Below are 23791 nucleotides of genomic sequence, written 5' to 3' on the forward strand. Positions count from 1 at the left end.
TGCTTGAGAAGATCCAGAGCAAAAGATTACAGGAGGAAGTGTGGAGCTAATGGTCAGTTTCGGCAATGTGTTAGCTGGAGCAAGGTGAACCAAAATGTTGTTATTTTCTGTTACTAAAGAGCTGATTGCATTCCGTGCCTTCCATGTGTGTGCCTGCCCTGTGGTTGACTTGGCTCGTTGACAGCTCCCTGACATCCACACAAACACCCCTCCTCAACAGCGTTTGCACAGCTCAGAAGAAAAGTGAGTCTTGAGGTCTGGGAGAGAGTCATTGCCGAAGAATGGCAAGCACAGAGAACACTGGCCAAGCAAAGAACCCAGTGTCGGGTACGTTCCTGGCTACTACCATAAAACAATCCCTGCCCAGGTTGATTTGAGGGTGGAGTGAAACAACAGGACTTATAGAATCATATAGTTGGAAGGGACACAAGGGCCATTGTCAGAAGTGTAAAAGGTAAAGGTAAAGGGACCCCTGACCATTAGGTCCAGTCACGACCAATTCTGGGGTTGCGGCGCTCATCTTGCTTTATTGGCCAAGGGAGCCGGCATACAGCTTCTCGCGGGAGTGGTACCTATTTATCTATTTGCACTTTGACATGCTTTTGAACAGCCAGGTTGGCAGGAGCAAGGAATGAGCAACGGGAGCTCAACCCGTCGCGGGGATTCGAACCGCCGACCTTCTGATCGGCAAGTCCTAGGCTCTGTGGTTTAACCCACAGTGCCACCTGTGTCCCTGTCAGAAGTGAGCCGGCAGTAAAAACAAACTGTGCAAGTTGGAGTTAATGCTTTATTAGCAAAAAACATGGTCTGCCTGGAACTGGCAAAGGATCAGTAACTCATCCATGGCAGTTCTTGCCCCCATAAAGCAGGTGCCAAGACCAAAAGTCCCCACCGCCCCACAGACGTCTCCTCCTCTCCAGGGCTTTTCCCTAGCAAATGGAGGCTGCGCCTGTGTGTCTGCCTTTGCTCCTTCTGTTTCATGCCTCTCCTGGTTCTGGGAGACTGGGGGAGGGAGGAGGGAGGAGCTGGTTGCAGCAGGAGGGGGGACACCTGTGACTCTTCACCAATCGGACTGATTTCTGCCTCTTGATCTCCCTCATCCGACTCTTCTGCTTCTGCTTCACTTCCAACACCTCCTCTTCTCCCTCTGACCACTCATCGCTGTCCCACTACCACTCCCCAGGCTCTGAACTTTCCCTCCTTGGTGGTTCCCCAGCCAGTTCCTCCCACCATTCCTCTGCATCCAACCAGTCCATGACAGTCATCTAGTCCGATCTCTGCAATCAAGGAATCACAGCTAGCTTTTGATGTCCAACCATTTTTCCTATGCTTGCTATGAGCTGGCCTCTATTAGCAAGGTCCATGTTATGTCCTGAATGGTGGTTTTAATCTCTAACACTCAGACTTGGCTAGTAAGTAGTGCATTTTCAGCAGTGCATACATAAGATCATTGGGAGAACCTACCGGATGGGGCTGGTGGCCAATTTAGCCCAGCATCCTACCAAATGCCTGTGGAAGTCCTGCCAGCAGTGATTCTCAGGAACTGGTATTCAGAAGCGTCAGTGCCTCTCTGACCAGGGAGGCAGAGCACTCAGCACAGACATCCCTACCAGCCACAATGCCTGGGCTCTTCCTCCATGGTTGGAGAGGCAGCAATGCTTCTGTATACCATAAGGTTACCAGATTTGTTTCAAGGAATCCGGGGACAGTTAAAAAAAAGGGGGGGAGAGATTATTAAAAAAGAACAAGTAATATCTTCTCTTCTGTGGTCTCCTCTGTCACGTGGCCTTCCTCTGGGCCCTGGCCTGCTCTCTTGGACCACTAGCTGCCGTGGAGTAGGCTCGGGTCAGACCTGGGCTCAGCCACGTGTCCTTGCCCTCCCAGTGTTCTCCTATTTCTCTTCCTAAGCGGCAGCAGCAGCGTGGCAAGGTCGGGGCTCCACTCTTTTTTCTTCTTCCTCTTTATCTCTCTTCATAGAATCATAGAATCATAGAATCATAGAATTGGAAGAGACCACAAGGGCCATCGAGTCCAACCCCCTGCCAAGCAGGAAACACCATCAGAGCACTCCTGACATATGGTTGTCAAGCCTCTGCTTAAAGACCTCCAAAGAAGGAGACTCCACCACACTCCTTGGCAGCAAATTCCACTGTCAAACAGCTCTTACTGTCAGGAAGTTCTTCCTAATGTTTAGGTGGGATCTTCTTTCTTGTAGTTTGGATCCATTGCTCCGTGTCCGCTTCTCTGGAGCAGCAGAAAACAACCTTTCTCCCTCCTCTATGTGACATCCTTTTATATATTTGAACATGGCTATCATATCACCCCTTAACCTCCTCTTCTCCAGGCTAAACATGCCCAGCTCCCTTAGCCGTTCCTCATAAGGCATCGTTTCCAGGCCTTTGACCATTTTGGTTGCCCTCCTCTGGACACGTTCCAGTTTGTCAGTGTCCTTCTTGAACTGTGGTGCCCAGAAATGGACACAGTACTCCAGGTGAGGTCTGACCAGAGCAGAATACAGTGGCACTATTACTTCCCTTGATCTAGATGCTATACTCCTATTGATGCAGCCCAGAATTGCATTGGCTTTTTTAGCTGCCGCGTCACACTGTTGGCTCATGTCAAGTTTGTGGTCAACCAAGACTCCAAGATCCTTTTCACATGTACTGCTCTCAAGCCAGGTGTCACCCATCTTGTATTTGTGCCTCTCATTTTTTTTTATTTTTATTTTTTTTGCCCAAGTGCAATACTTTACATTTCTCCCTGTTAAAATTCATCTTGTTTGTTTTGGCCCAGTTCTCTAATCTGTCAAGGTCGTTTTGAAGTGTGATCCTGTCCTCTGGGGTGTTAGCCACCCCTCCCAGTTTGGTGTCATCTGCAAATTTGATCAGGATGCCCCTGAGTCCATCATCCAAGTCGTTGATAAAGATGTTGAATAAGACCAGGCCCAAGACAGAACCCTGTGGCACCCCACTAGTCACTCTTCTCCAGGATGAAGAGGAACCATTGATGAGCACCCTTTGGGTTCGGTCTTCCCTCTCCCTCTCCTCCTTCTCCTTGCGTCAGCTCCCCCGGCTCGATTTTGGTCACGGGGGGGGGGGCGCCTTAAAGCCCCCTTAAAGGCATGGGGCCCATAGGCCGATGCCTACTCTGCCTATTTGGTAATCCAGCACTGGCTGGAAGCCACAGGGGGGGAGAGTGCTGCTCTTGTGTTCAAATCCTTGGAAACCCACTGGGGTTTCTGGTTGGCCACTGCGAGAACAGGACAGTGGTCTGGATGGGGACATCGGTCTCACCCAGAAGCATGTTATTATGTTCAAGTCTCTTGGAAGCCTTGGGCTGGAAGACCTTTCAGGTCCCAAGTCCAAGCTGCAAAATTCTATAATTCTACACCATCAAAGCCACTGACTCACTTAAATAATCCTTTTAGCCTTCGTGCCAATGCCAAAGACACAGTCTCCCCCCCCCTTTTTTTGTTTTTGCAGGTTGCAGGGCTCAGAACAATAAAGGATAAAAACGCGGTGGTGAAGCGGGAGCCCCCCATCACGCACGGAAACCTCCTGCCAATTTTGCAGAGAGGAGACACGGGGGAAGCCAACTTCCGCAGCCTCTGCTGAGATCGGAAGCTTCATTCCTCCTGAGCGGAGCCCAACTTTTCCGTCACAACAAGATGCAGAAAAGCTGCATTATTTATACCAGGGAGGCTTCCTATCTCTCTCTCTCTCTCTCTCTCTCTCTCTCTCTCTCTCTCTCTGCTTGATGCTGAAATTAGGTCAGCGATGCTCTTTTTTAATCTTTTTATTTTATTTTGCAGGCTTGTTCTCAGAACAGGAGGCTCCTTCTCTTCTCCCTCCCCTCTTCCCTCCATCCTTTTCCCTGTCACCAAAGAGAAGCGAATTCCCTCTTCGCCTCCGCTCATCCGCACCTCCCGTCTGGCTCCTGGAGGGAAAAAAAAGAAAGAACAAGAGGAAGAAAGAGGAGCCGGAGCAAACCCATCTCCTTGTTCTGAGCCAATTATTGAATTTGGGAAATACAGGCAGTTGTTGTTGTTGTTGTTGTTGTGGGGGTGCAGAGGGGAGCGTGCATAAAATATGACAGGCAGAACCATCATCCTCATCAAAAGCTAAATTTAATCTCCCGGGAATTTCCGTTTCTTTCTCTCTCCTCCCTTTCTTCTTTTCGATGGCCGGGATTGTGCAAACAGAAAAGATAAACAATTCTGGTGGTGCATTCATTAAGCGACACAGGAGAATCTGGAGCTCTGGGTGCGGGAGGTGACAGCGGGAGTTTGCTCAGATTAACAGCAGCAACACAGCAGGAACAAGGCCAGGGAGCCACACCAGAGCTGGTAGGAAGCTGCCTTGTACTGTGCCAGACTGGTATTGGCCAATCTAGCTTGGTATTGCCTACACTGACTGTCAGGGTGAAAAGGCAGGATGTCTCTCCCAACCCAACCTCTCATACAAACCTGCCTGGCTGCTGCTGAGATCCATCAGTGGATTCTTTCCCTTGGTCCCATCGATCTCAGAAGCACGGTTGTCAGTGACCTGAGGGAGAGTCTTTTCTGTGGCTGCTCCCCGATTGTGGGATTCCTTCCCAAGAGAAGTCTGACTGCTTTGCTTTTTGTTATCCTTCCGCCAGCAGCCTAAGAGCTGCCTGTTCAGACAGGCCTTTGGAAACTAAGAGGCTGATCTCTTGGCTGCTGTCAGGGCAAACTGGATTTTAATTGCTAGTTCCAAATGTGTTCTGATGTATTCTAATTATTGTGTGTGTGTTTTAACTCATTGGTTTTTATTGCTTTTATATTTTATAATGTTGTTTTTAATTGTAAGCTGCCTTGGAATCTCATCTTGGGAGAAAGGTGGGATACAAATACATTAAATAAGTGATTTAGCTACATCTATATACCCTGGCCCTCTGATGGGGTTGCCCCAGGCACTCTGCGCAGCCTCCAACAGAATATAAAGACACACAATGCATCAGGCATTAAAAGCATCTCGATACAGTGGTACCTCTGGTTATGAACTTAATTCGTTCCGGAGGTCTGTTCTTAACCTGAAACCGTTCTTAACCTGAGGTACCACTTTAGCTAATGGGGCCTCCCGCTGCCACCGGCGCACGATTTCTGTTCTCATCCTGAGGTAAAGTTCTTAACGCAAGGTACTACTTCTGGGTTAGTGGAGTCTGTAACCCCAAAGTGGTTGTAACCTGAGTTGTTTGTAACCCAAGGTACCACTGTACAGGGCTCCCTCCCGATGTCTACGGAAGGTTGTATAATTGTTTCTCTCTTTGACACCTGACATTTGCTGTTGCCACGTCAGAGCCCCTTGCATGTAATTCTCCACCCTTCCTGCCCAAATGAGATCCAAAGAGATGGCCGAATTTCTGGCTGAGAAAGCTCAGATCACGGAAGAGGAAGCGAAGCTCCTGGCTCAGAAAGCTGCCGAGGCAGAGCAAAAGATGCAGCGGATCAAAGCCACAGCCATCCAGACCAAGGAGGAGAAACGGCTGATGGAGCAGAAGGTGCTGGAAGCAGAGATGCTGGCGCTGAAGATGGCGGAAGAGTCAGAGCGAAGGTCAGGTGGGGAGGAAAGGACACCCACCAGCTTGGGGGCTTTGCAGCATTGCATTCCTTGTTTTTCTTGGCATTGCGTTGTGCCCAGTGTAGCACAAAGTTAAAGTTTACTACTACAAATAATTTTATTATTTGTACCCCACCCATCTGACTGGGTTGCCCCAGCCACTCTGGGTGGCTTGCAGCATATATAAAAACACAACGAAACATTAAACATTTAAAAAACTTGCCTATACAGGACTGCCTTCAGGTGTCTTCTAAAGGTTGTATAGTTATCTCCTTGATATCTGACAAGAGGGCGTACCACAGGGAGGGAGCCACCACCAAGAAGGTCCTCTGCCTGGCTCCCTGTAACCTCACTTCTCACAGTGAGGGAACCGCCAGAAGGCCCTCAGAGATAGATAGATTGATAGATGATAGATAGATAGATAGATAGATAGATAGATAGATAGATAGATAGATAGATAGATGATAGATAGATAGATAGATAGATAGATAGATAGATAGAGTTGTACCTAAGAAGTCAAATGGAATCCATTCTGGAAGTCCATTCAACTTCCAAAAACCAAAACTCCTGCAGCCAATTGGAAGCTGCGGAAGCCCCATCAGATGTTCAACTTCCAAAAATAGTTCAGGAGCCAAAACATTTTAGAACTAAGCTGTTCAAAAACCAAGGTATGACTGTATAGATTAGATAGATAGATAGATAGATAGATAGATAGATAGATAGATAGATAGATGATAGATAGATAGATAGATAGATAGATAGATAGATAGATAGATAGATGAAGTAAATCAAACAAATTAATACAATAATCATAAGTACAGAACAGAACAGAAGTACATAAACGCAGCACAGTATATCCACGAGGGACTTAATAGTAGGTTGGTGAAGTATTTATTACCATCAGGAAAGCCAATTTTGCGCTTTGCACTGTGCAAAGGGAGTTCTGTGTGCCTGTATATACGATAAAATCCCACCAAACAGCATATAATTTTTCGGGGCCCACCGAAACTTTATGTAATTCAAATGCAATTTTATGAGGATTTGTTTCCAGCTACTAATGCAAAGCTCCTTATGCCAATGCAAAAGTTGCAAACAAACAAACAAACAAACAACTGGCCTGGCAGAGCTGGATTTGCATGGTATGCTTCTCCCCACATTCACCCCACCTGCTTGCTCCCCTTTTCTCCCTTGAAGCAGGCAGAGCTTTTCAACTGACACAGCTCGGCATCCCTTAAGCACCAGAGCATTTCGCGACAGGGAATATCCAGGGATCATATTATCTGGCAGCAAGACACAGCTGCCTTTGGCGCACAAAGGGGGCAGGCATCTGACAGGCAAAACAAGATTACATAAGTATTCAGGGCAAGGAACGAGGAGCTGGAGCGTTTGAGGAAGGGCTGGGAGAGAGAGAGATAATGAAGCAAAAGGGGGGGGGGTGCTGGGAAAAGCACAGTATGGAGAAAGAGAGAAACTTCTGGCGAGGGCTGCGTGCCAGTGGAGGCCGAAGTGGGAGCAGCATTGAAGGGAGATGTCACCTTTGTAGAATAGGCTTGCTTTGACACCGACGTAGAGACACCCTCTCTATCACCCTCGTACCTACGGGACCGCCTCTCCCGGTATGCCCCACGGAGAGCCTCAAGGTCCATAAATAGCAACACCCTAGTGGTCCCGGGTCCTAAGGAAGTTAGATTAGCCTCAACCAGAGCCAGGGCCTTCTCAACACTGGCTCCGGCTTGGTGGAACGCTCTGCCTTATGAGACCAGGGCCCTGCAGGATCTGATTTCTTTCCACAGGGCCTGTAAGACAGAGTTGTTCCGCCTGGCCTTTGGCTTGGAGCCAATTTGATTCCCTCCCCCTCTTTCTTTTTCCTTTTTCCTTTCTCCTCCTGTGATGAGGCTGCATTTTAATATTTTAATGTTTCAATATTTTAATTGTTGTATTTTAATCTTGTTTTTAGGTTGTATTCATTCAACTTGTTTTTATTATTGCTTGTTAGCCACCCTCAGCCCAGCCTTGGCTGCGGAGGGCGGGGTATAAATAAAAATTATTATTATTATTATCTCACCCAGGCAAGCAAGAGGTGTCACAGCTAAAATGGCCGCTGTTTCTTTAATGCAAATAAAGCTGGGTCAGCATGAGTCAGCGACCTGCACCAGGTTGTATATATAGAGTGAGAAATGTTAGTTTGTTGTTGGATCGGTTGGTTGGTTGGTTGGTTGGTTGGTTGGTTGGTTGGTTGGTTAGTTAGTTAGTTAGTTAGTTAGTTAGTTAGTTAGTGAAAGCTGGTAGTGTTGTTGTGTGTCAGTCGCTTTTGCAGAAAGACTTTTAAGAATAAAACTCTGCAAGGATACTTTTCTCGTGGACTCTTTTATGCTGACAAGGGTCTGAGGACCAGGCTGAGGAGACAAAGGGAAGTCAAAACCCTTTCCTTTTTTTTTTTTTTTTTACAAACACTGACAAGAGGCATTCGCACAAGTTCATGGGCGCATTTGACTCCTAGGCCTAAGGTCCCCCACCTATGAGAGCATAAGAAGAGCCTGTTGGACCAGACCAATGGCCCATCCTACTCATCATCCTGCTCTCATCCTGGCCAACCAGATGCCTGTGGGATACCCCCAAGCAGGGACCAAGCACAAGAGTATTCGCCCCTCCTGTGGTTTAGCCATTGATAGCCTAATCTTCTGTGAATGGGTCCAATTCTCTTATTAAAGCCATCCATGCCAGTGGCCATCACTGCCTCTTCTGTAGCTCAACTTCTCATAGCCGAGTAAGATTGTCTTCCATGAACACGGTCTTAACAGTGAGTCCGTAAGGGACTGTTGTTGTTGTTGTTTAGTCACGTCCGACTCTTCGTGACCCCGTGGACCAGAGCACGCCAGGCACTCCTGTCTTTCACTGCCTCCCGCAGTTTGGTCAAACTCATGCTGGTAGCTTCGAGAACACTATCCAACCATCTCGTCCTCTGTCGTCCCCTTCTCCTTGTGCCCTCCATCTTTCCCAACATCAGGGTCTTTTCCAGGGAGTCTCCTCTTCTCATGAGGTGGCCAAAGTATTGGAGCCTCAGCTTCAGGATCTGTCCTTCCAGTGAGCACTCAGGGCTGATTTCCTTAAGAATGGATAGGTTTGATCTTCTTGCAGTCCATGGGACTCTCAAAAGCATCAATTCTTCAGCGATCAGCCTTCTTTATGGTCTAGCTCTCACTTCCATACATCATTACCGGGAAAACCATAGCTTTAACTATACGGACATTTGTTGGCAAGGTGATGTCCCTGCTTTTTAAGATGTTGTCTAGGTTTGCCAATTCTGGATCTGCACATCCTTCCACAGTGGGGACATAGGTTTCCAACGGGAGTTGATCACAAATAGGGTTTGCCAAACATTGCCTTCCTCTTAGCACGTTTCTCCTTTTTGCTGTGAGTTTGTGTTTCTTCAAAGTCCATGACATCTTTGGTAAAGGCTGTTCTCCAACTGGAGCACTTGCAGGCTAGTGTTTCCCAGTTCTCAGTGCTGATGTTAATTTTTTAAGATTTGCTTTGGGAACATCTTTAAACCTCTTTTGTTGTCTGCCAGTATTCCACTTTCCATTCTTGAGCTGGGGGTAGAGTAGTTGCTTTGAAAGACGATGATCAGGCATCCGGACAACATGACCAGTCCATTGGAGTTGATATTGAAGAATCATTGCTTTGATGATGGTGAAGCTGAAGATTCAGAACACACGAAAGGAAGACTTTCTTCACACAGTGCATAGTTGAGCTATGATTTTCTGAAAACCTGAAAATCGTAGCTCAGCTATGCACTTTGTGAAGACTTCCTTTTGTCTGTTGTGAATCTTCAGCTTCACTGGATATCCACGAATTCTAGTAGAGAAAGGGAGAAAAAAATTGCTCTCTCTCCCCTCTCCATACCATACATGCATAATATTACACAATTCTATCACCTGACCTCTTACTCAACTTTTCTCTAAACTAAAAGGTCCCAAATGTTGCAAACTTTCCTCTCCAGGGTATGAGAACTTTATTCAGACATTATTGAAGACTCTAGCTGTGCCACTGCATTACTTTCTGCTGCAGAGTGAAATCCCAATGCACCATTTGATATGCATTTAAGTTCCAGCCTAGATAATGGATCTTTGATATTTCAAGGGAGAATTACACCTGTGACATGGCTTTGTAAGTCACCTATTTTATTAACACTGAAGCAACCCTTCTATGTCACCGCAGTCCTTAAAACTCACAAAGACGAGTTCTTTTCTCATCCTTTGTGGATAATCATTGTTCCTGGAATGCAACTCGAGATGATTCTGCTATTGTTCTACGCTGGAACAGAATGTATTTGAATCCGCATGCATTGTGTTTTACATTCTCTAATGCTTTCAGCTATACAGAATTTGCTGCCATTTATTAATTGCTGTTTTATGAATATTGGTAGGCATCTAGAGGGCACAAGATTGGTAAAGGCAGAGAGAGGGGAGTAGGAATGTGGTTATACAAGCTTTAAAAAGAAAAGCATTAAAAGGTGATCCCATGTTGCAGGTTGTGGCGGCTCACATGTAATAATTCCTCATCTTTTTACTAACCTATAAGAACATAAGAAGCTGCTGGATCAGGCCAATGGCCCATCTAGTCCAGCATCCTGTTCTCACAGTGGCCAACCAGGTGCCCCAATGGGAAGCCCACAAGCAGATGCCCATTAATTTCAATGGGTTTACTCTTGAATAGGGCTAATATGGAATCCAGCCCTAGATGATGATGGTGATTTGGGTGCCTGTCTCCCACTTTTATGGATTCTGATCGTGATGGTTGGCAGTACTCCATCACAGAAGTTGCATCTTGCATTAATGTTTATTTAGTAACCAAAACTTTAAAAACCCTGTATTTTAAAAACTAAATTTCTGACTTCCAATTGTTCAGCTTATAGCTAGGCCTCTCCTCCCCAGACCCTCCCCCAATTAAGGTTGCTGAAGTGAAGAAAGGTGTGCATGTTGGGGGATAACCAAAAATAGATTTTTGTGAGAAAGGAATGGGAAGGTATCATCATCATCTCACCCTTCAGGCTATGGCACCAGGGCAGGTTATATGACAATATTAGAGACAACTTTAAAACAACTTACAATCACAAAATAAGGTGGGTCCTTAAAATGTACACCTCAAGTGTCAAGGGACAGGGCGAAGAGGTGGGTCTTCAGCATTCGCCAGAAGCTGTATAAGGTGCCAGGCACAGCACTCTGGGGAGGGAGTTCCACAACTTAGGGGCCACCACAGAGAAGGTCTTTTCCCAGGCCACCACCTCCCCCCACCGCCACTGAGCCTCTGAGGACAGAGGAACTACAAAGGAGGGCCCTCCCCTGTTGATCTCGGAGCCCAAGAGGGTCTGTAGGGAAGGAGGTCTTTCAGTTATTCAGGTAAATTCCTGGCCTGAGAGGAACCCAGAGGTAGTCCTTTTCCAAGTATGTTCAACGCTCTTTCTAAGCCCTTGTTTTGCACTTGTTTTGCACCCCTTGGGGGTGGGAATCAAAGCAGATCCTGCATGCTTGAAGCCCACCCACCCACCCATGTTTGAGAACAAACGACAAGAACTGCCGCCCACAGCGGATCTCTCCAAGTACTTGGAACTTTTATTAAAACCCAAAATGAGAAACAAATCAATTCTGCAGAGTATATAACAATCCATGGAAATAGAAAATAGGGTCTGTCCATATCAAGACCCCCCCTTAAGGAAACAACACAATTTGGGGGGGGGATGCGTCAGATATCTGAATTTCAGATATACATTTTCAATATTCAGTACAAACTTCTTTTTTGTAAAAAATAATAGTATCAAGAGAGACACACTCCCATCTGAGAAAACAAGTCGGGGCTGGGGGAAAAGGTTGTTGCACCAAACTCTGGGTTGAACATCTGGGCTAGATGCATGTCTGGGATCCAGTGACAGAGGCCCCAGGGATCAAATGTGTCTGAAGGCTGGGCTCTCACACCCTAATTTAAGGGCGAGGAATGCCTGGCCCTCCAGTTGTTGTTGACCTCTAATTCCCAGAAACCACCATGATCTAATGGCCAGGGATGATGACTTCAACAACATCTGGAAGGCTACAGGTTCCCATTACCTACCTCCAGACAGAGACCATGCTGAGGGTCAGCTGCTGTTTCGTATTTCAGGCAGCAAATCTGTCTCTACCATCTCACACACCCTCCTTGCTTTTTACTCCACGGTTGCCCAATTTGCAGTACAGGAGCCAAATGCAACGAGAGAGGTTGGGCAACACTTGGGTGAACGAGAGAACTAACCAGAGGGAGTGGCACCCACACCACCCACTCCAAAATCCAAAGATACCCACATGCCTTTAAAAAAAAAAGTTGGCAACCCCTGGATAGGCAATGCAGAAAATGCAACTTCGACTCACGTGTGGTTAAGGCCACCAAACCCACGTCTGGTTCTAGGGCCTGACTTGCCCGCTTCTGAAAAGTGTTTGCGGATATGCGATGGAGAAGACCCTGCTTAAAATGCTGTGCCACCAATGTAGGGTGGGGACAGGCCGTATCTTTAAGTCTGGGACGTGGTTTTTTGAGCAGCGAAGTCAAGAAGAGCCCTGCTGGATCAGGCCAGTGGCCCATCTAGTTGAGCATCCTGTTCTCCTGGGGGTCAACTGGATGCCCCTGGGAAACTCAGAAAGCAGAATCTGAGTGCAGGATCTGTCTCTCCTCCTGTGGCTTTCAGCAAGTGGGATTCAGAAGCATTACTGCCCCCAGAGCAAAGCCATGGTGGCTAGAAGACACTAGCAGTGCTCTATTGATAGTGGAGGGTGGATCAGGAGGACTCTGGCAACAGTGGGAACCAGAGAGCTCTGCAGATCTGGCCCAGTTCCTAATGGATGAACACCGCTGGAGTAACACCCAAGGCAACCGTCTAAGGCAGCCTTTCTCAACCTGTGGGTCCCCAGATGTTGCTGAACTACAACACCCATCACCCCTAGCTAGCAAGACCAGAGCTCAGGGATGATGGGAGTTGTAGTCCAACAACATCTGGGGACCCACAGGTTGAGAACCGCTGGTCTAAGGAAACAAAGCCTTATTTTACTGCAAGTGCCATGGCTCTCTCAAAGATTCAGATAAATGCAGAGTAAAACGATTTGGGCCTCAGCCCCTGTGAAGTGAGGATGCCCACCAGCATTTCAAAAAACATTTGAGTTTGCTCTTTAAAAAGCTAAAAAGCGACTTTAAAATGGCTCTGACGATCTAAGCCAAAACATGGTTTGCCATTACCGGCAAAAGACAGAGAAAGCTGTTGTAAGAACCCCAGAAGAGCCTGGCTGCTGGATCAGGCCAATGGCCCATCTAGTCCAGCATCCTGTTCTCACAGTGGCCAACCAGATGCTCCAATGGGAAGCCCACAAGCAGGATCTGAGCACAACGGCAACTGCCTGCACTTGTGATTCCCATTTACTGGCATTCAGAAACATACGGCCTCCGACAGTGGAGGTGGAACCCAGCCATCATGGCTAGTGGCCATTGAGAGATGTATCCTCCAAGAATTTGTCCAATCCTAAACTTTCGTCACGTGTTTTCTTTCTCTTACTCACCTGGAAAAGCAAGAGCCTCTCTTTTCAGCTATCCAGAAACTCCAGCTGCTTACATCCAATTTCAAGTGATGCAAGGCAGAACCAGTCGGTGTTTTGAGGATCCTGAACAGGACATCACCCAATGCACCTTTAATCTAGCATCTTTCAAACAAGATGGCCAGGTTCAGACTGACTGGGCTTTTCTCACTGTGCTGCTACTAGTAACCCCAGAAACAACCCTTTGCTTATAAGCTCAGCCTCCCCCTGGCCCCTCTACTCCTGTTTTCGAACTTGTATGAATCCATCGCTTCGACCGATCAGAAAACAAGGAAAGGCGAGACAAGGTGAGCCTACAGGCGTGGTGGCCATGTTGGAAGTGGGAAACTAACGCGGCTGGGGTTTTATGTTTATTTTGGGAACAGCACCACTTTGAGAGCAATAGAAACTCCACCTTTAAAATGGCAGGCCCCTTTAGTCATTGCATCCCTTGATAGCAGCACAAAAAGGAGATCAACGGAACCAGGGGGCAGCGCAAAGGCTTGGAAGCTAGAAAATTCATCTGAGGCTTTTGAGCGAGAGAGATCGTCTCTCACTGAGGTATTGCAGTACACAAAGAGTTGCGGGTTTCTTTTTTAAAGGACCGAAGATCAGAATGCAGGAAGCTGAGAAGGAAAAGGATTTGTGTGTGAGTGAGAGTAGTTTAGTGTATGCATGTTGCTCCCTGACAGTCATCCCACTGGAGTGAATGCTGGGTGTTTTTCTGCAAAGCGACACGTATTTTCTCAGGCATGAAGCCACTGCAGTCTAGTACTCAATTTAACTTTAAAAAGCAAAAAAGGAGTCTTTACAAAGAGGCGCCTGCCCTGTCAGTTAAGAATTCAAAATCTCACAGTGGATTAGTGTGGGTTGGGGTCAAATGGCGGAGGGGTTCTGTTGTTCTGCATTTAAAAGTCCTGCATCTTCCACAGCACCTTGGGTTGGGGTTTCTGGGCCCCCAAATTCCCCATACTTCTCCCTCCCCGTTCCTGACGCTATCACAGTTCTTAGGAGAAGCACATTTTTGCACAAAAACCCCCACCCCAAATCCCATGATTAAAATGATTTGAAACAAAGTGCAAAAACAAAATACAAAACCCTGGGTCAAGATGGCATGGGGGAAGGATTGTAGTTCAGTTTTTGGAGCATCTGCTTTTGCTGGGAGATACCCCCTGCCCCAAATCCTGGAGAGACGCTGCCAATTGGTGTGGACACTACTGAGCTAAGTGGACCCAGTGGTCTGTCTCAGCAGAAGGCAGCTTCCTTCAGAGCCCACCCAAGCTGCCAGCTTGGTTCAGAAGGAAGGAGAGAGCATGACATCTAAGAGAGGCTCCCTGATTATCCTTCCATTTGGTTCAGAATGTAGGGAGCGAAGTTGAAGTCACTTGTTGCGCAAGGGGGGAATGAATATGCAGCACCCACGATGGCCGCACAACAGATCGCGCAACAAGAACCGGCTGTTGCGCCAGGATCGGCTGTTCCCCAACAAGCTTACTCCCGTGCAACTGTTGCACCAGATCCCTTTGTCGTGCAAGCTTTAAACTCTGCCACCCACGAGCACATGGGTCTTGCGCTAGCAGACAGAGCATGCTAGATGTTAAAGGCTCCTTGATGGGAGCTTCAGGAAAGAGCCGCCTCTCTCGTCCGCAGGAGGGAGCAGAGTCGTGCCCCTACAGAGAGGTGGGAAGCGAAAAGGGGTCTCATGCTGGTACTGCACCCACCCCGTCTTAGGAGCACGTTAATACAAGTCACAATCAATACAAACACTTTTTAAAAAAGGAAAGAAAGAAGAAGCTAAATGGTATATCACAGTCGTGTGTTATACAAAGATTATTAAAAACCAAAAAAACTACAAAGTACGAAGCAGGGGAGCATCACGTCAAACTCTTCGAAAACGCGTGAAGAGGGGGTCACAGTTCAGGGGGCAGCCGGGAAGGAGGGATTCGTGGCCGGCTATGGCTGAGTCCTCAAACGGAGGGTCCGCATCAGTCGGGCGCTGGCTCAGGAGCAAAGAACCGGCTCGCTTACTAGAGCTCCTCGAAGAAGGCCACACGGGACTTTGTGCTCTGCAAGGTGAGCTGGGGGAGAGAAAAACAAAACACACAGGAATGTAATAAAAGAGGGTGCTGGCTTCCTGCTCTGCTGGGAAAACTGCCTTAAGGCATAGCTGTCAACTTACAGATTTGAAAATAAGGGTCCAGCAGCCTCAAAAATAAGGGATCAGCAGCCAAAATAAGGGATTTTAGTCAACCAGCAGCTAAACAAAGCCTCAAGCGGTGGTTCCCACAGCGCAGCAACCCGGCAAAGGGGATGCAGCAAGGAAAACCAAAGTCACCTCTCCGCTGGGAAGCGCTGAGCAAAGGCGAGTCCCCAGGCAACGCGGCCGATTTGATCGGCACAAAGCATGCAAGCTCCACCCCTAGTTGTTCTTAGACTCCTTATTGGGTGAGCAACACAGCCAAGCAACACAGTTGGAGCCTCCCTCCTCCCTGGCCAGCAGGGAGGGAGGGAGAGGAGCTGCTTCCTTTGAAACACAGGAAATTTAAGGGACATCATCAATAAGGGACAGCAGCAGGACACAGCGCTGGGATAAAGGACTTTCCCGCCAAATAAGGGATGGTTGACAGCTATGCCTTAAGGAATGGTGGGAGATGGAAGGAAGCAACGAGCTGCCTTCTGCCAGGAATGAGACGTGTCTGAGCCTGCTAGAGCACATGAAAATGACCCTTGGCTAATCCAGTACCTTATTTTCTGCAGTCGAGACCCAAATGCCTCCAGCTACTACATGAGTAGACCCCAGAGGGGGATGGCTCTTTCCCAGCTTGGCAACTGATGTTCAGATACACTGCTTCTTTTCATGAAGGTTTTGCTGAGACATCCTGGCAGATCTCAGCACCTCCTAATCCACAAATGCTGCCAATTAGCTACCAGACGGTGCTGGCTTTGGTGTATAGAGTCCTACTAGGACCAGGCTATCTGAAAAGGCATCTCACCCCTTATATACCCCATCGATCGCAGTGCTCTGCAGGAAAGGGCCTCCCACTGACACCATCTTCTCAGGAGGTCCATTCTATATGATGTAGGAGTCAGGCCTTTTTTGTGGAGGCCCCTACACTTAACTCCCCCCCCCCCCTTTAAATCTTACATAGGCAATGTCTTTTGATGCCCACTGAAGACCTGGAATAAGACAATATGATTGATGAAATTAATCACATAGGTTACATAATTTCGCCAGAGTCTGTAGCAAGATGGATACTGTAGCTTTGGGGCAGAAGACGAACTGTGGCAGAATAGAAACAGCATTGCACGTGACAAATGCGGCGCAGAATGGAAAAATATGCACCTTCTTCCCTCCCTGCCTCCTGCAGCCATATTAAGGATCAGTGGTGCACCAGAACCTTGAAGCATTTCAGGAAAAGCAGATGCTGCACAGGAAGCCAAGATTCCCAGGAACGCTGCAGCTGTGAAGCTTAAGCACTTGTGCATGGATGAATGGGAACAAAATCTAACACATGCCAGGCTTTAAAAAAAGAGAGAGTATACAACTGGTCCTTATGGTGGTAAAAGAGGAGGCAAGAAAGGCATGTGGGAAATTTCTGATGGAACTGTTGAAGCTGCTGGCAGCAGTCATTGCCTCTGAACCTCACAGGGTTGTTGTGGGGATTAAATGGGGAGGGGGAAGAACCATGTGTGCCTTCAGCTCTATGGAGAAAAAGGTGAAATAGAAATGCAATTATCTATCTAACAATAATTTGCATGGATTGATAAGAATCTTTCGTGCAGGCACATCCAACTCCCAAGAGACTGCAATCTATTCACAGTTTAAGAAAAACTGGCAGTGATCTACCCATTGACCATGTTGTTGAACTTTTTTTAGGAAGCCAACGCTAGGTTCCCCCCCCCTTTTTTGGGGGGGTAACAATTCTCAGGGGGTCCAAAGATTGACCAGGGGCACCCCGCAACTGGTGTAAATGTACCTGTGATGAGGATGGGGGGCTTTGATATGTTATATATTTGTTATTACATATAAAAACCCTACAGAAATGATCCATATACCCTCATCCACATAGAGCCAGGTGCCACGGAGGGAGACAGCCCTATTAGAAAATAGTAGAGTTATGCCCAGAAGCCCACCTCCCCACATTAAAGTTGAGTAAGTTTGAGAAACGCCAAGCCATATGATAGTGTCAGGATGCTGTCAGTGGTTCCCGGCTGGTTGCCCAGGAAAATATAAAAACAAGGGAAAGTTTCTTACTCTCCCTTTTTATTTCAATCTTTACAGAGAGAGGCTATAGGGCCCAGCCTCTTGGATAATGGTGTTGCCCCGAGTGAATCTCCAGCCTCCTTCTCTCCCACTTCCTCATTCGTCATTCTCATCGCCTCCTCTACGGGTGCTGCTACGTGCCCTCTGTCTTTGAGCTCTTTGCTCTCCTACTTTTAAAGCTCGCCGGGTTCTGGGAGAGGGAGGGTCTGGGATGCTTTCTAATGACAATGTGTCAGCTGGCTGTTGTTGTTCTGGCTCTTCCATGATTTCCCAACTTTCCCCTTCATCTGCCTCTGAGCTGCGACCTCCCTCAAACCCCTGTTGTAAATCTATACTGTCTTCCTCTTCCTCCTCCCTGGAAGGGTCAGGAAGGGGAGGCGGTCTCCACCATTCCTCCTCTGCCTAGTCCCTGACAGATAGCAATCTTCAAATATCTGAAGGGCAGTCCCATTGACGATGGAGCATTCTGCAGTTCCAGCAAGCAGGGCTTGGACCAACGGATTCTAATGACAAGAAAGGAGATTCCGACTAAGCATTAGGAAGAGCTCCCTAATGGCGAGAGCCGTTCAGCAGCATAAGAGACTTTCTTAGAAGGTGGTGGACTTCCTTTCGTTGGAGCTGCTTAAAGCAGAGGTTAGATGGCCACCTGCCAGTGATTCTTTAGCAGCCATTCCTGCATTGCAGGGGGCTGAGCAAGATAACCCTCAGGGGGTCCCTTCCAGCTCTACAACTCTATGATTCTACAAGCAATGTTCCGCGTTCACTTCCCCACTGGGCCAGCAATCAGATGTACTCGTCTCCGCTGCGCTTTTCTGTAATCACAAGAAGCGGAGAGACAATGGCAAGTGGAGAGTGACCTCGACAGAGCGTTGAGTGCTATTCAAGAGGACTCTGGTCTTTCCAAGTGTGTTTTGCCCCTCTGGATTTCTCTCTCTCTCTCTCTCTCTGCTCGGCTCATCTCACTGTCTAAAGGAAAAATGAGTCACCCGCAAATGGATCCCGGGGTTTGTGTGGGCACAGAATGATAATGGAGAGGGGTGTGTGACAAGATAGGCTTCAACAGAGGCTGGAGGGATTTAATAGGAATGCCAGGAGCTCCAAATGACAAATATTCTCTTAGGAAGACAGGCATCTGTCCCTTTGCAGGCCAGGCTATTTGTCCACCTGAGGCCAGAATTGTCTACTTTTGAGTGTCAATGGCTCTGAAGGGTCTAGTAGAAGTGATCTTTCCCATTACCTGCAAACCTGATCTTTTTTCTTTTCTTTTTTAAGCTGGAGGTGTCTGGGCCTGAACCTGGGGCCTTACTGTCAGGGACCGTGCTGAGGAGGGCTGCACTGAGGAAGAATGGTGGGAGCCACCCCCTTCCCCTGATCCTGAATCTTCTCAGGAGCAGGAGGACAGTATAGGTTTGGAACAGTGGTTTGCAGAGGGGCATAGTTCAGAAGGCAGAAGCTGGGAAATACTGGATGGGGAACAGCTAGCAGAAGAAACATTAGAAAAGAAAGAGTTAACAGATTCACAGTCTCTGGAAAGCATTCAACCCCCCCCCCCTTCCCCAAAGATACAGAGAGCTCAGAAAGTGTTAGAACAGAAAGCACAGAGGGTACAAAATCAGATTACAAGATGTAGGAGTGACGTAGATTAATAGGAACGGGGTGGGGGAGTGAGCCTTAATTGGGAGCACCACCATTTCTAGGTAGACGTGTTCTTTTCTCTCTCACTGTGATTATTAAAGAATCTAATTGGTAAGATGTTCCTTTTGTTTGATCTTATTTACTGCTATGGGGGAGGAAGCCAATTTCTCGAAACCTGATACTTACCCAGTGTTCTACCACTGAGCTTTAGGAACCTTTCCATAAAGATAAGCTTCCCGCCTCATGCTTCTGAAGGAAGGTCTGATTTAAACAGACCCACATGAAAACCTCTGAAGGGGACTAGAAGGATTTTGGTACTGCCATCAATGGCCAAACCATTGCCAAGTAATGTGCATTTTGCACACCTGTTGATAACCTAAGAAGAGCCTGTTAGGTCAGGCCAATGGTCTGTCTAGTCCAGCATCCTGTTCTCACCGTTGCTAGAGGTCTATGGAAAACCTGAGAGCAGAACCAAAACACAAAAGCTCCTGTGGCTTCCTGCAACTGGTATTCAGAAGAATGAGTGCTTCCGACCACAGAGACAGAGCCCAGCCATTGTGGCTAGCAGCTATCAATAGACCTCTATGAATTCATCCAATCCTCTTTTTTAAGCCATCCAAGTTGGTAGCCTCTCCTGCAGGAGAAAGTTCCACAGATTTGCTATGAGCTACATGAAGAAGTCCTTTCTTTTGCCTGTTCTGGATCTTCCCGCATTCAGCTTCATGAGATGTCCACAAATTCTAGCGTTGTGAGAGGGATTTTTCCCTCCTCTATCCACATTCTTCAAGCCACGCATATAAATTTATGCACTTCTGTCATGACAAAGTGTTTTGATCAAAGTGTTATTTGTTTTAAAAGGGCTGTTAACAAATGATAAGTGTTGAGAGGGGCATGTGACAGTCCTTTAGACACCTGAATATGGATATCATATCTCCTCTCAGTCTCCTCTTACCCAGGCTAGACATACCCAATTCCTTCAACCATTCCTCATAAGGCTTGGCCTCCAGACCCTTGATCACCTTAGTTGACTTCCTCTGCACACATGTTGAGGAGTCCCACCTTCTCTCTGTTATTGTTGTTTAGTCGTGTCTGACTCTTCGTGACCCCATGGACCAGAGCACGCCAGGCACTCCTGTCTTCCACTGCCTCCCGCAGTTTGGTCAAACCCATGTTGGTAGCTTCGAGAACACTGTCCAACCATCTCGTCCTCTGTTGTCCCCTTCTCCTTGTGCCCTCCATCTTTCCCAACATCAGGGTCTTTTCCAGGGAGTCTTCTCTTCTCATGAGGTGGCCAAAGTATTGGAGCCTCAGCTTCACGATCTGTCCTTCCAGTGAGCACTCAGAGCTGATTTCCTTCAGAATGGAGAGGTTTGATCTTCTTGCAGTCCATGGGACTCTCAAGAGTCTCCTCCAGCACCATAATTCAAAAGCATCAATTCTTCGGCGATCAGCCTTCTTTATGGTCCGGGCTCTCACTTCCATACATCACTACTGGGAAAACCATAGCTTTAACTATACGGACCTTTGTTGGCAAGGTGATGTCTCTGCTTTTTAAGATGCTGTCCAGGTTTGTCTCTGTTACCCAATAGCAATTCTCAATGCTCCCCATGCAGAAGACCTACTTACTACTCACTTGCTCTTCCTCTTGTTTTGAACATAGCAGAATAAACCTGTTACTGTTTAAAACCTCGCTTGCAAACCTGAGCTCATTCTGAGCTTTACCCCTCCCCGACCTTCTCCCTGCAACTGTTGCCTACTTGTGTATCCTCTTCCTTCAAGATTTCCCCTTTCTTCCATTTCTTATACATGCCTTTATTAAATCTCAGCTCATCTGTAAGCTCCTTCCGCAGCCACACTGGTTTCTTTAGAAGCCTCCCGCTTTTCTTTCTTGTTGGAATTGTCAGCATTTGTGCCTTCCGTATTTCACCTTTAAGAAACTCGCATCCATCTTGGACTCTCTTCTCTTTAAGCATTTCTGACCGTGGGAAGTCATCTAGCATTTCCTTAACCTTTTTGAAATCAGCCTTCATAAAGTGCAGAGTGCATGCCTGGCTACACCCAGCTTTCCCTTGCCTCTGTATCATGAAACTCAAGAGGACATGATCACTGCCTCCCAAAATTCCTATTGATAGTTATAAGAATTTTCTATAACGACATCAGATATTGATTTTAGTGTAGTGCAAAAAAAATTTAATTTCAATCTTAAACTTTTCTTATGAATGGCTGATATTTGTCCTTGTGAGTTGTAAACTGTGTTATACTACTTGTGGCTTGTATGAGTCCGCTGTTTTATTTGATTTGTTTTGTTGTGTTTCATGATGGGCGTAAAGCTGAATAAACATTTTGATTGATTGCCTTCCAAAATTCCCAGTACTTCCAGCTTGTCTTTCTGCCTTCTGAGAAATGAAATGAAAGGTAATGGAGGAGCTTGTTGGACTTTACATTCTTAGCAGAGTTTGAGTTCCAACAGATATCAGGGTAGTTGAAGTCTCCCATGACTACTATAACTCTCCTTTCTGAATGTTCTGCTCTAGCAATTTGGTAATCTGCATTCAAGTATTCCATCCCGCTTGGAGGTCTATAGCAGGAAGGTCACAGCTGTTTTCCTCTCCTACAGTTTTTACTCATATACTCTCAATCTGCCTTCCACACTCCCAAGTTATGAATCTCTTCCCAAGTTTACACATCCTTTACATATAATGCTACTCCTTCCCCCTTCTTGTGTGGTTTATTCCTTTTGAATAGGTTATACCCCCAATTTCTACATTCCAGTCATGAATCCCATTCCACCAGGTTTCAGTAATGTCTATTAGACCATATTTGTCAACCTGTATTAAGAGCTCAACTTTATCTTGCTCATTTCCCATACTCTGTGCATTAGTATAGAGACAACTAAGTCATTTTCCTGCTACCTTCTTCTTGTTTCCTGCCCTTTAGCAGGTTTCTGTAGCACTGCCTCAGTTTCCTGTGCATCAATGTAGCTATTATCCCCAGTACCAGGTGTTCCCCATCTGTAATATCGTCTCCCTCCCCATCAGGATTTAGTCATATCACTCCACACCTATTATGCTGGGTGCCTGTTTGCTTCTGAGAAATGGCTTGGGACTCAAATACCTGAAGGATCGCCTCTTCCTATATCAGCCTCTTAAGTGAGGTTAGTTATCCTAAGTGCAGTTAGTTATCCACCATAAGTGAAAAGAGCCTTGTCTTTGATAGCCCCAAACATTTGGAATGGCCTTCCCAAAGGTGTATAGTTAACAATGACTTTATACTCACTTCTGCCAAGGTGTTTTTAAAGTGGGTTACTTCAGTTAGTTCATATGGGTTTAGAATTGTCTCATTTTTTTCTGTTTCATTTTGACGACATGTTTAAGTTTACTCATGCATATTTCATATCACTGTTGAATACACAGAGGGTTGAAGGGCAGTCTAGATATGTTTTAATAAAATAATAAACAAGCAAGCAAGCAAGCAAACAAACATAGGAGCACAGGAAGCTGTCTTATACCATGCCAGATGATCGGACCATCTAGTTCAGTAATGTCTACACTGACTGGCAGCAGCCCTCTAGAATTTCAGACAGTTCTCTCCCAGTCCTACCTAGAGATGGCAGGGATTGAACCTGGGTCCTTCTCCACGCAGAGCAGAAGCCCTGCCACTGACCTACGGCCCTTCTCCTTAACAATAAGTAATAATAATTAGAAAAACAATAATCACCCATTTAAACCAGTAGTTTGAGTTGCTTTTTACCAACCCCCAACACATTGCAGTTGTAAATTTCCACAAGTGAAACATGCACAAGCTATCTTGATGGCAAGTGTCACGGCTTCACCGGGAAGGCTCTGGCAATCCGTTTCGCAAGAGCGCCGTGGAATTCTCTTAAGACACCCCCCGGCTTCCTCTTCAGAGATCTATAGCTCTGAGATGCACGGGCAGAAGCAGGTGACAGCTAAACTGCTTTGGCTTCTCTCATGTAAACACCCTTCTCCAGATCCCTTCAGGGCAGAGGACAAAGCCAGCAGCCCCTTCAACAGGAAGGAGAGAGCATGTTTGTGTGAATCTTATTGCAATACTGCAGGAAGGCGACTGTGAAAGGGACCCACCACAGACCTTATGAGATAATTGCCGTATTTGATTACTACTTCCTTAATCGGCATCCTAGGACACATCATGCTTCCCAGATTATCAAACGAGGTGCGGCGCATCTAAAAGGTGCTTAGCTAATTGGGAACATTATTTCCAGCAGACACAAAGCCGTGAGCAGCTCCAGTCAAAGGGTCGGGCGTTTTGCTGAGAAATAGCCTCTTACAGGAAGCGTTGAGTGCACCGTAACTCACGCTCGCCGACTTCCCTGCCTGCTACTCCTACACCTGCCGGCCTCAAATGCCTTTTGCACACCAGTTCCTTGGCCTTACAGCCGATCATGTGGCTCGGCACGGGTTCTGGAAACTCGGGTTTTAAAGGATCTGTTAGCAAGCAACGGGGAGGACTAAAGAACAGCAAGCTCAATGGCATGACCAGGTATAGATTAGGCAGCTTCCTTTGCAACTACTTTTTGCTGCGGGGGGGGGGGGGGCTGAATTGAAGAAGAGACTACTGCAGAGGCTTAATGCCCTCTGCTGGAATGTATCCAGCGGCTGCCTCCAATGGCAGCGAACGGCTGCCTAGTTTCTGTTCTGCCTATGCACACTTTCTTAGGTAACAAGCGCAGACAATCCTGG

At 46.9% G+C, this 23791-nt stretch overlaps 1 protein-coding gene across 4 annotated transcripts in view; it reads right to left on the reverse strand.

Moving 5' to 3' along the window:
• Positions 1–13221: 13221 nt before the first annotated feature.
• The window catches only part of NF2 (NF2, moesin-ezrin-radixin like (MERLIN) tumor suppressor), a 95391-nt gene continuing 84821 nt past the window's right edge, over positions 13222–23791 (reverse strand). For all 4 annotated transcript variants that reach the window (XM_079956773.1, XM_079956775.1, XM_079956772.1 and 1 more), the window contains one exon: positions 13222–15249. In XM_079956773.1, the coding sequence (XP_079812899.1) occupies positions 15199–15249 (51 nt within the window). In that variant the 3' untranslated portion in view covers positions 13222–15198. The remainder of the gene's footprint in view (positions 15250–23791) is intronic.

The sequence above is a fragment of the Podarcis cretensis genome (assembly GCF_951804945.1).
Source record: "Podarcis cretensis genome assembly, chromosome: 16".
Classification (NCBI taxonomy): Eukaryota; Metazoa; Chordata; class Lepidosauria; order Squamata; family Lacertidae; genus Podarcis; species Podarcis cretensis.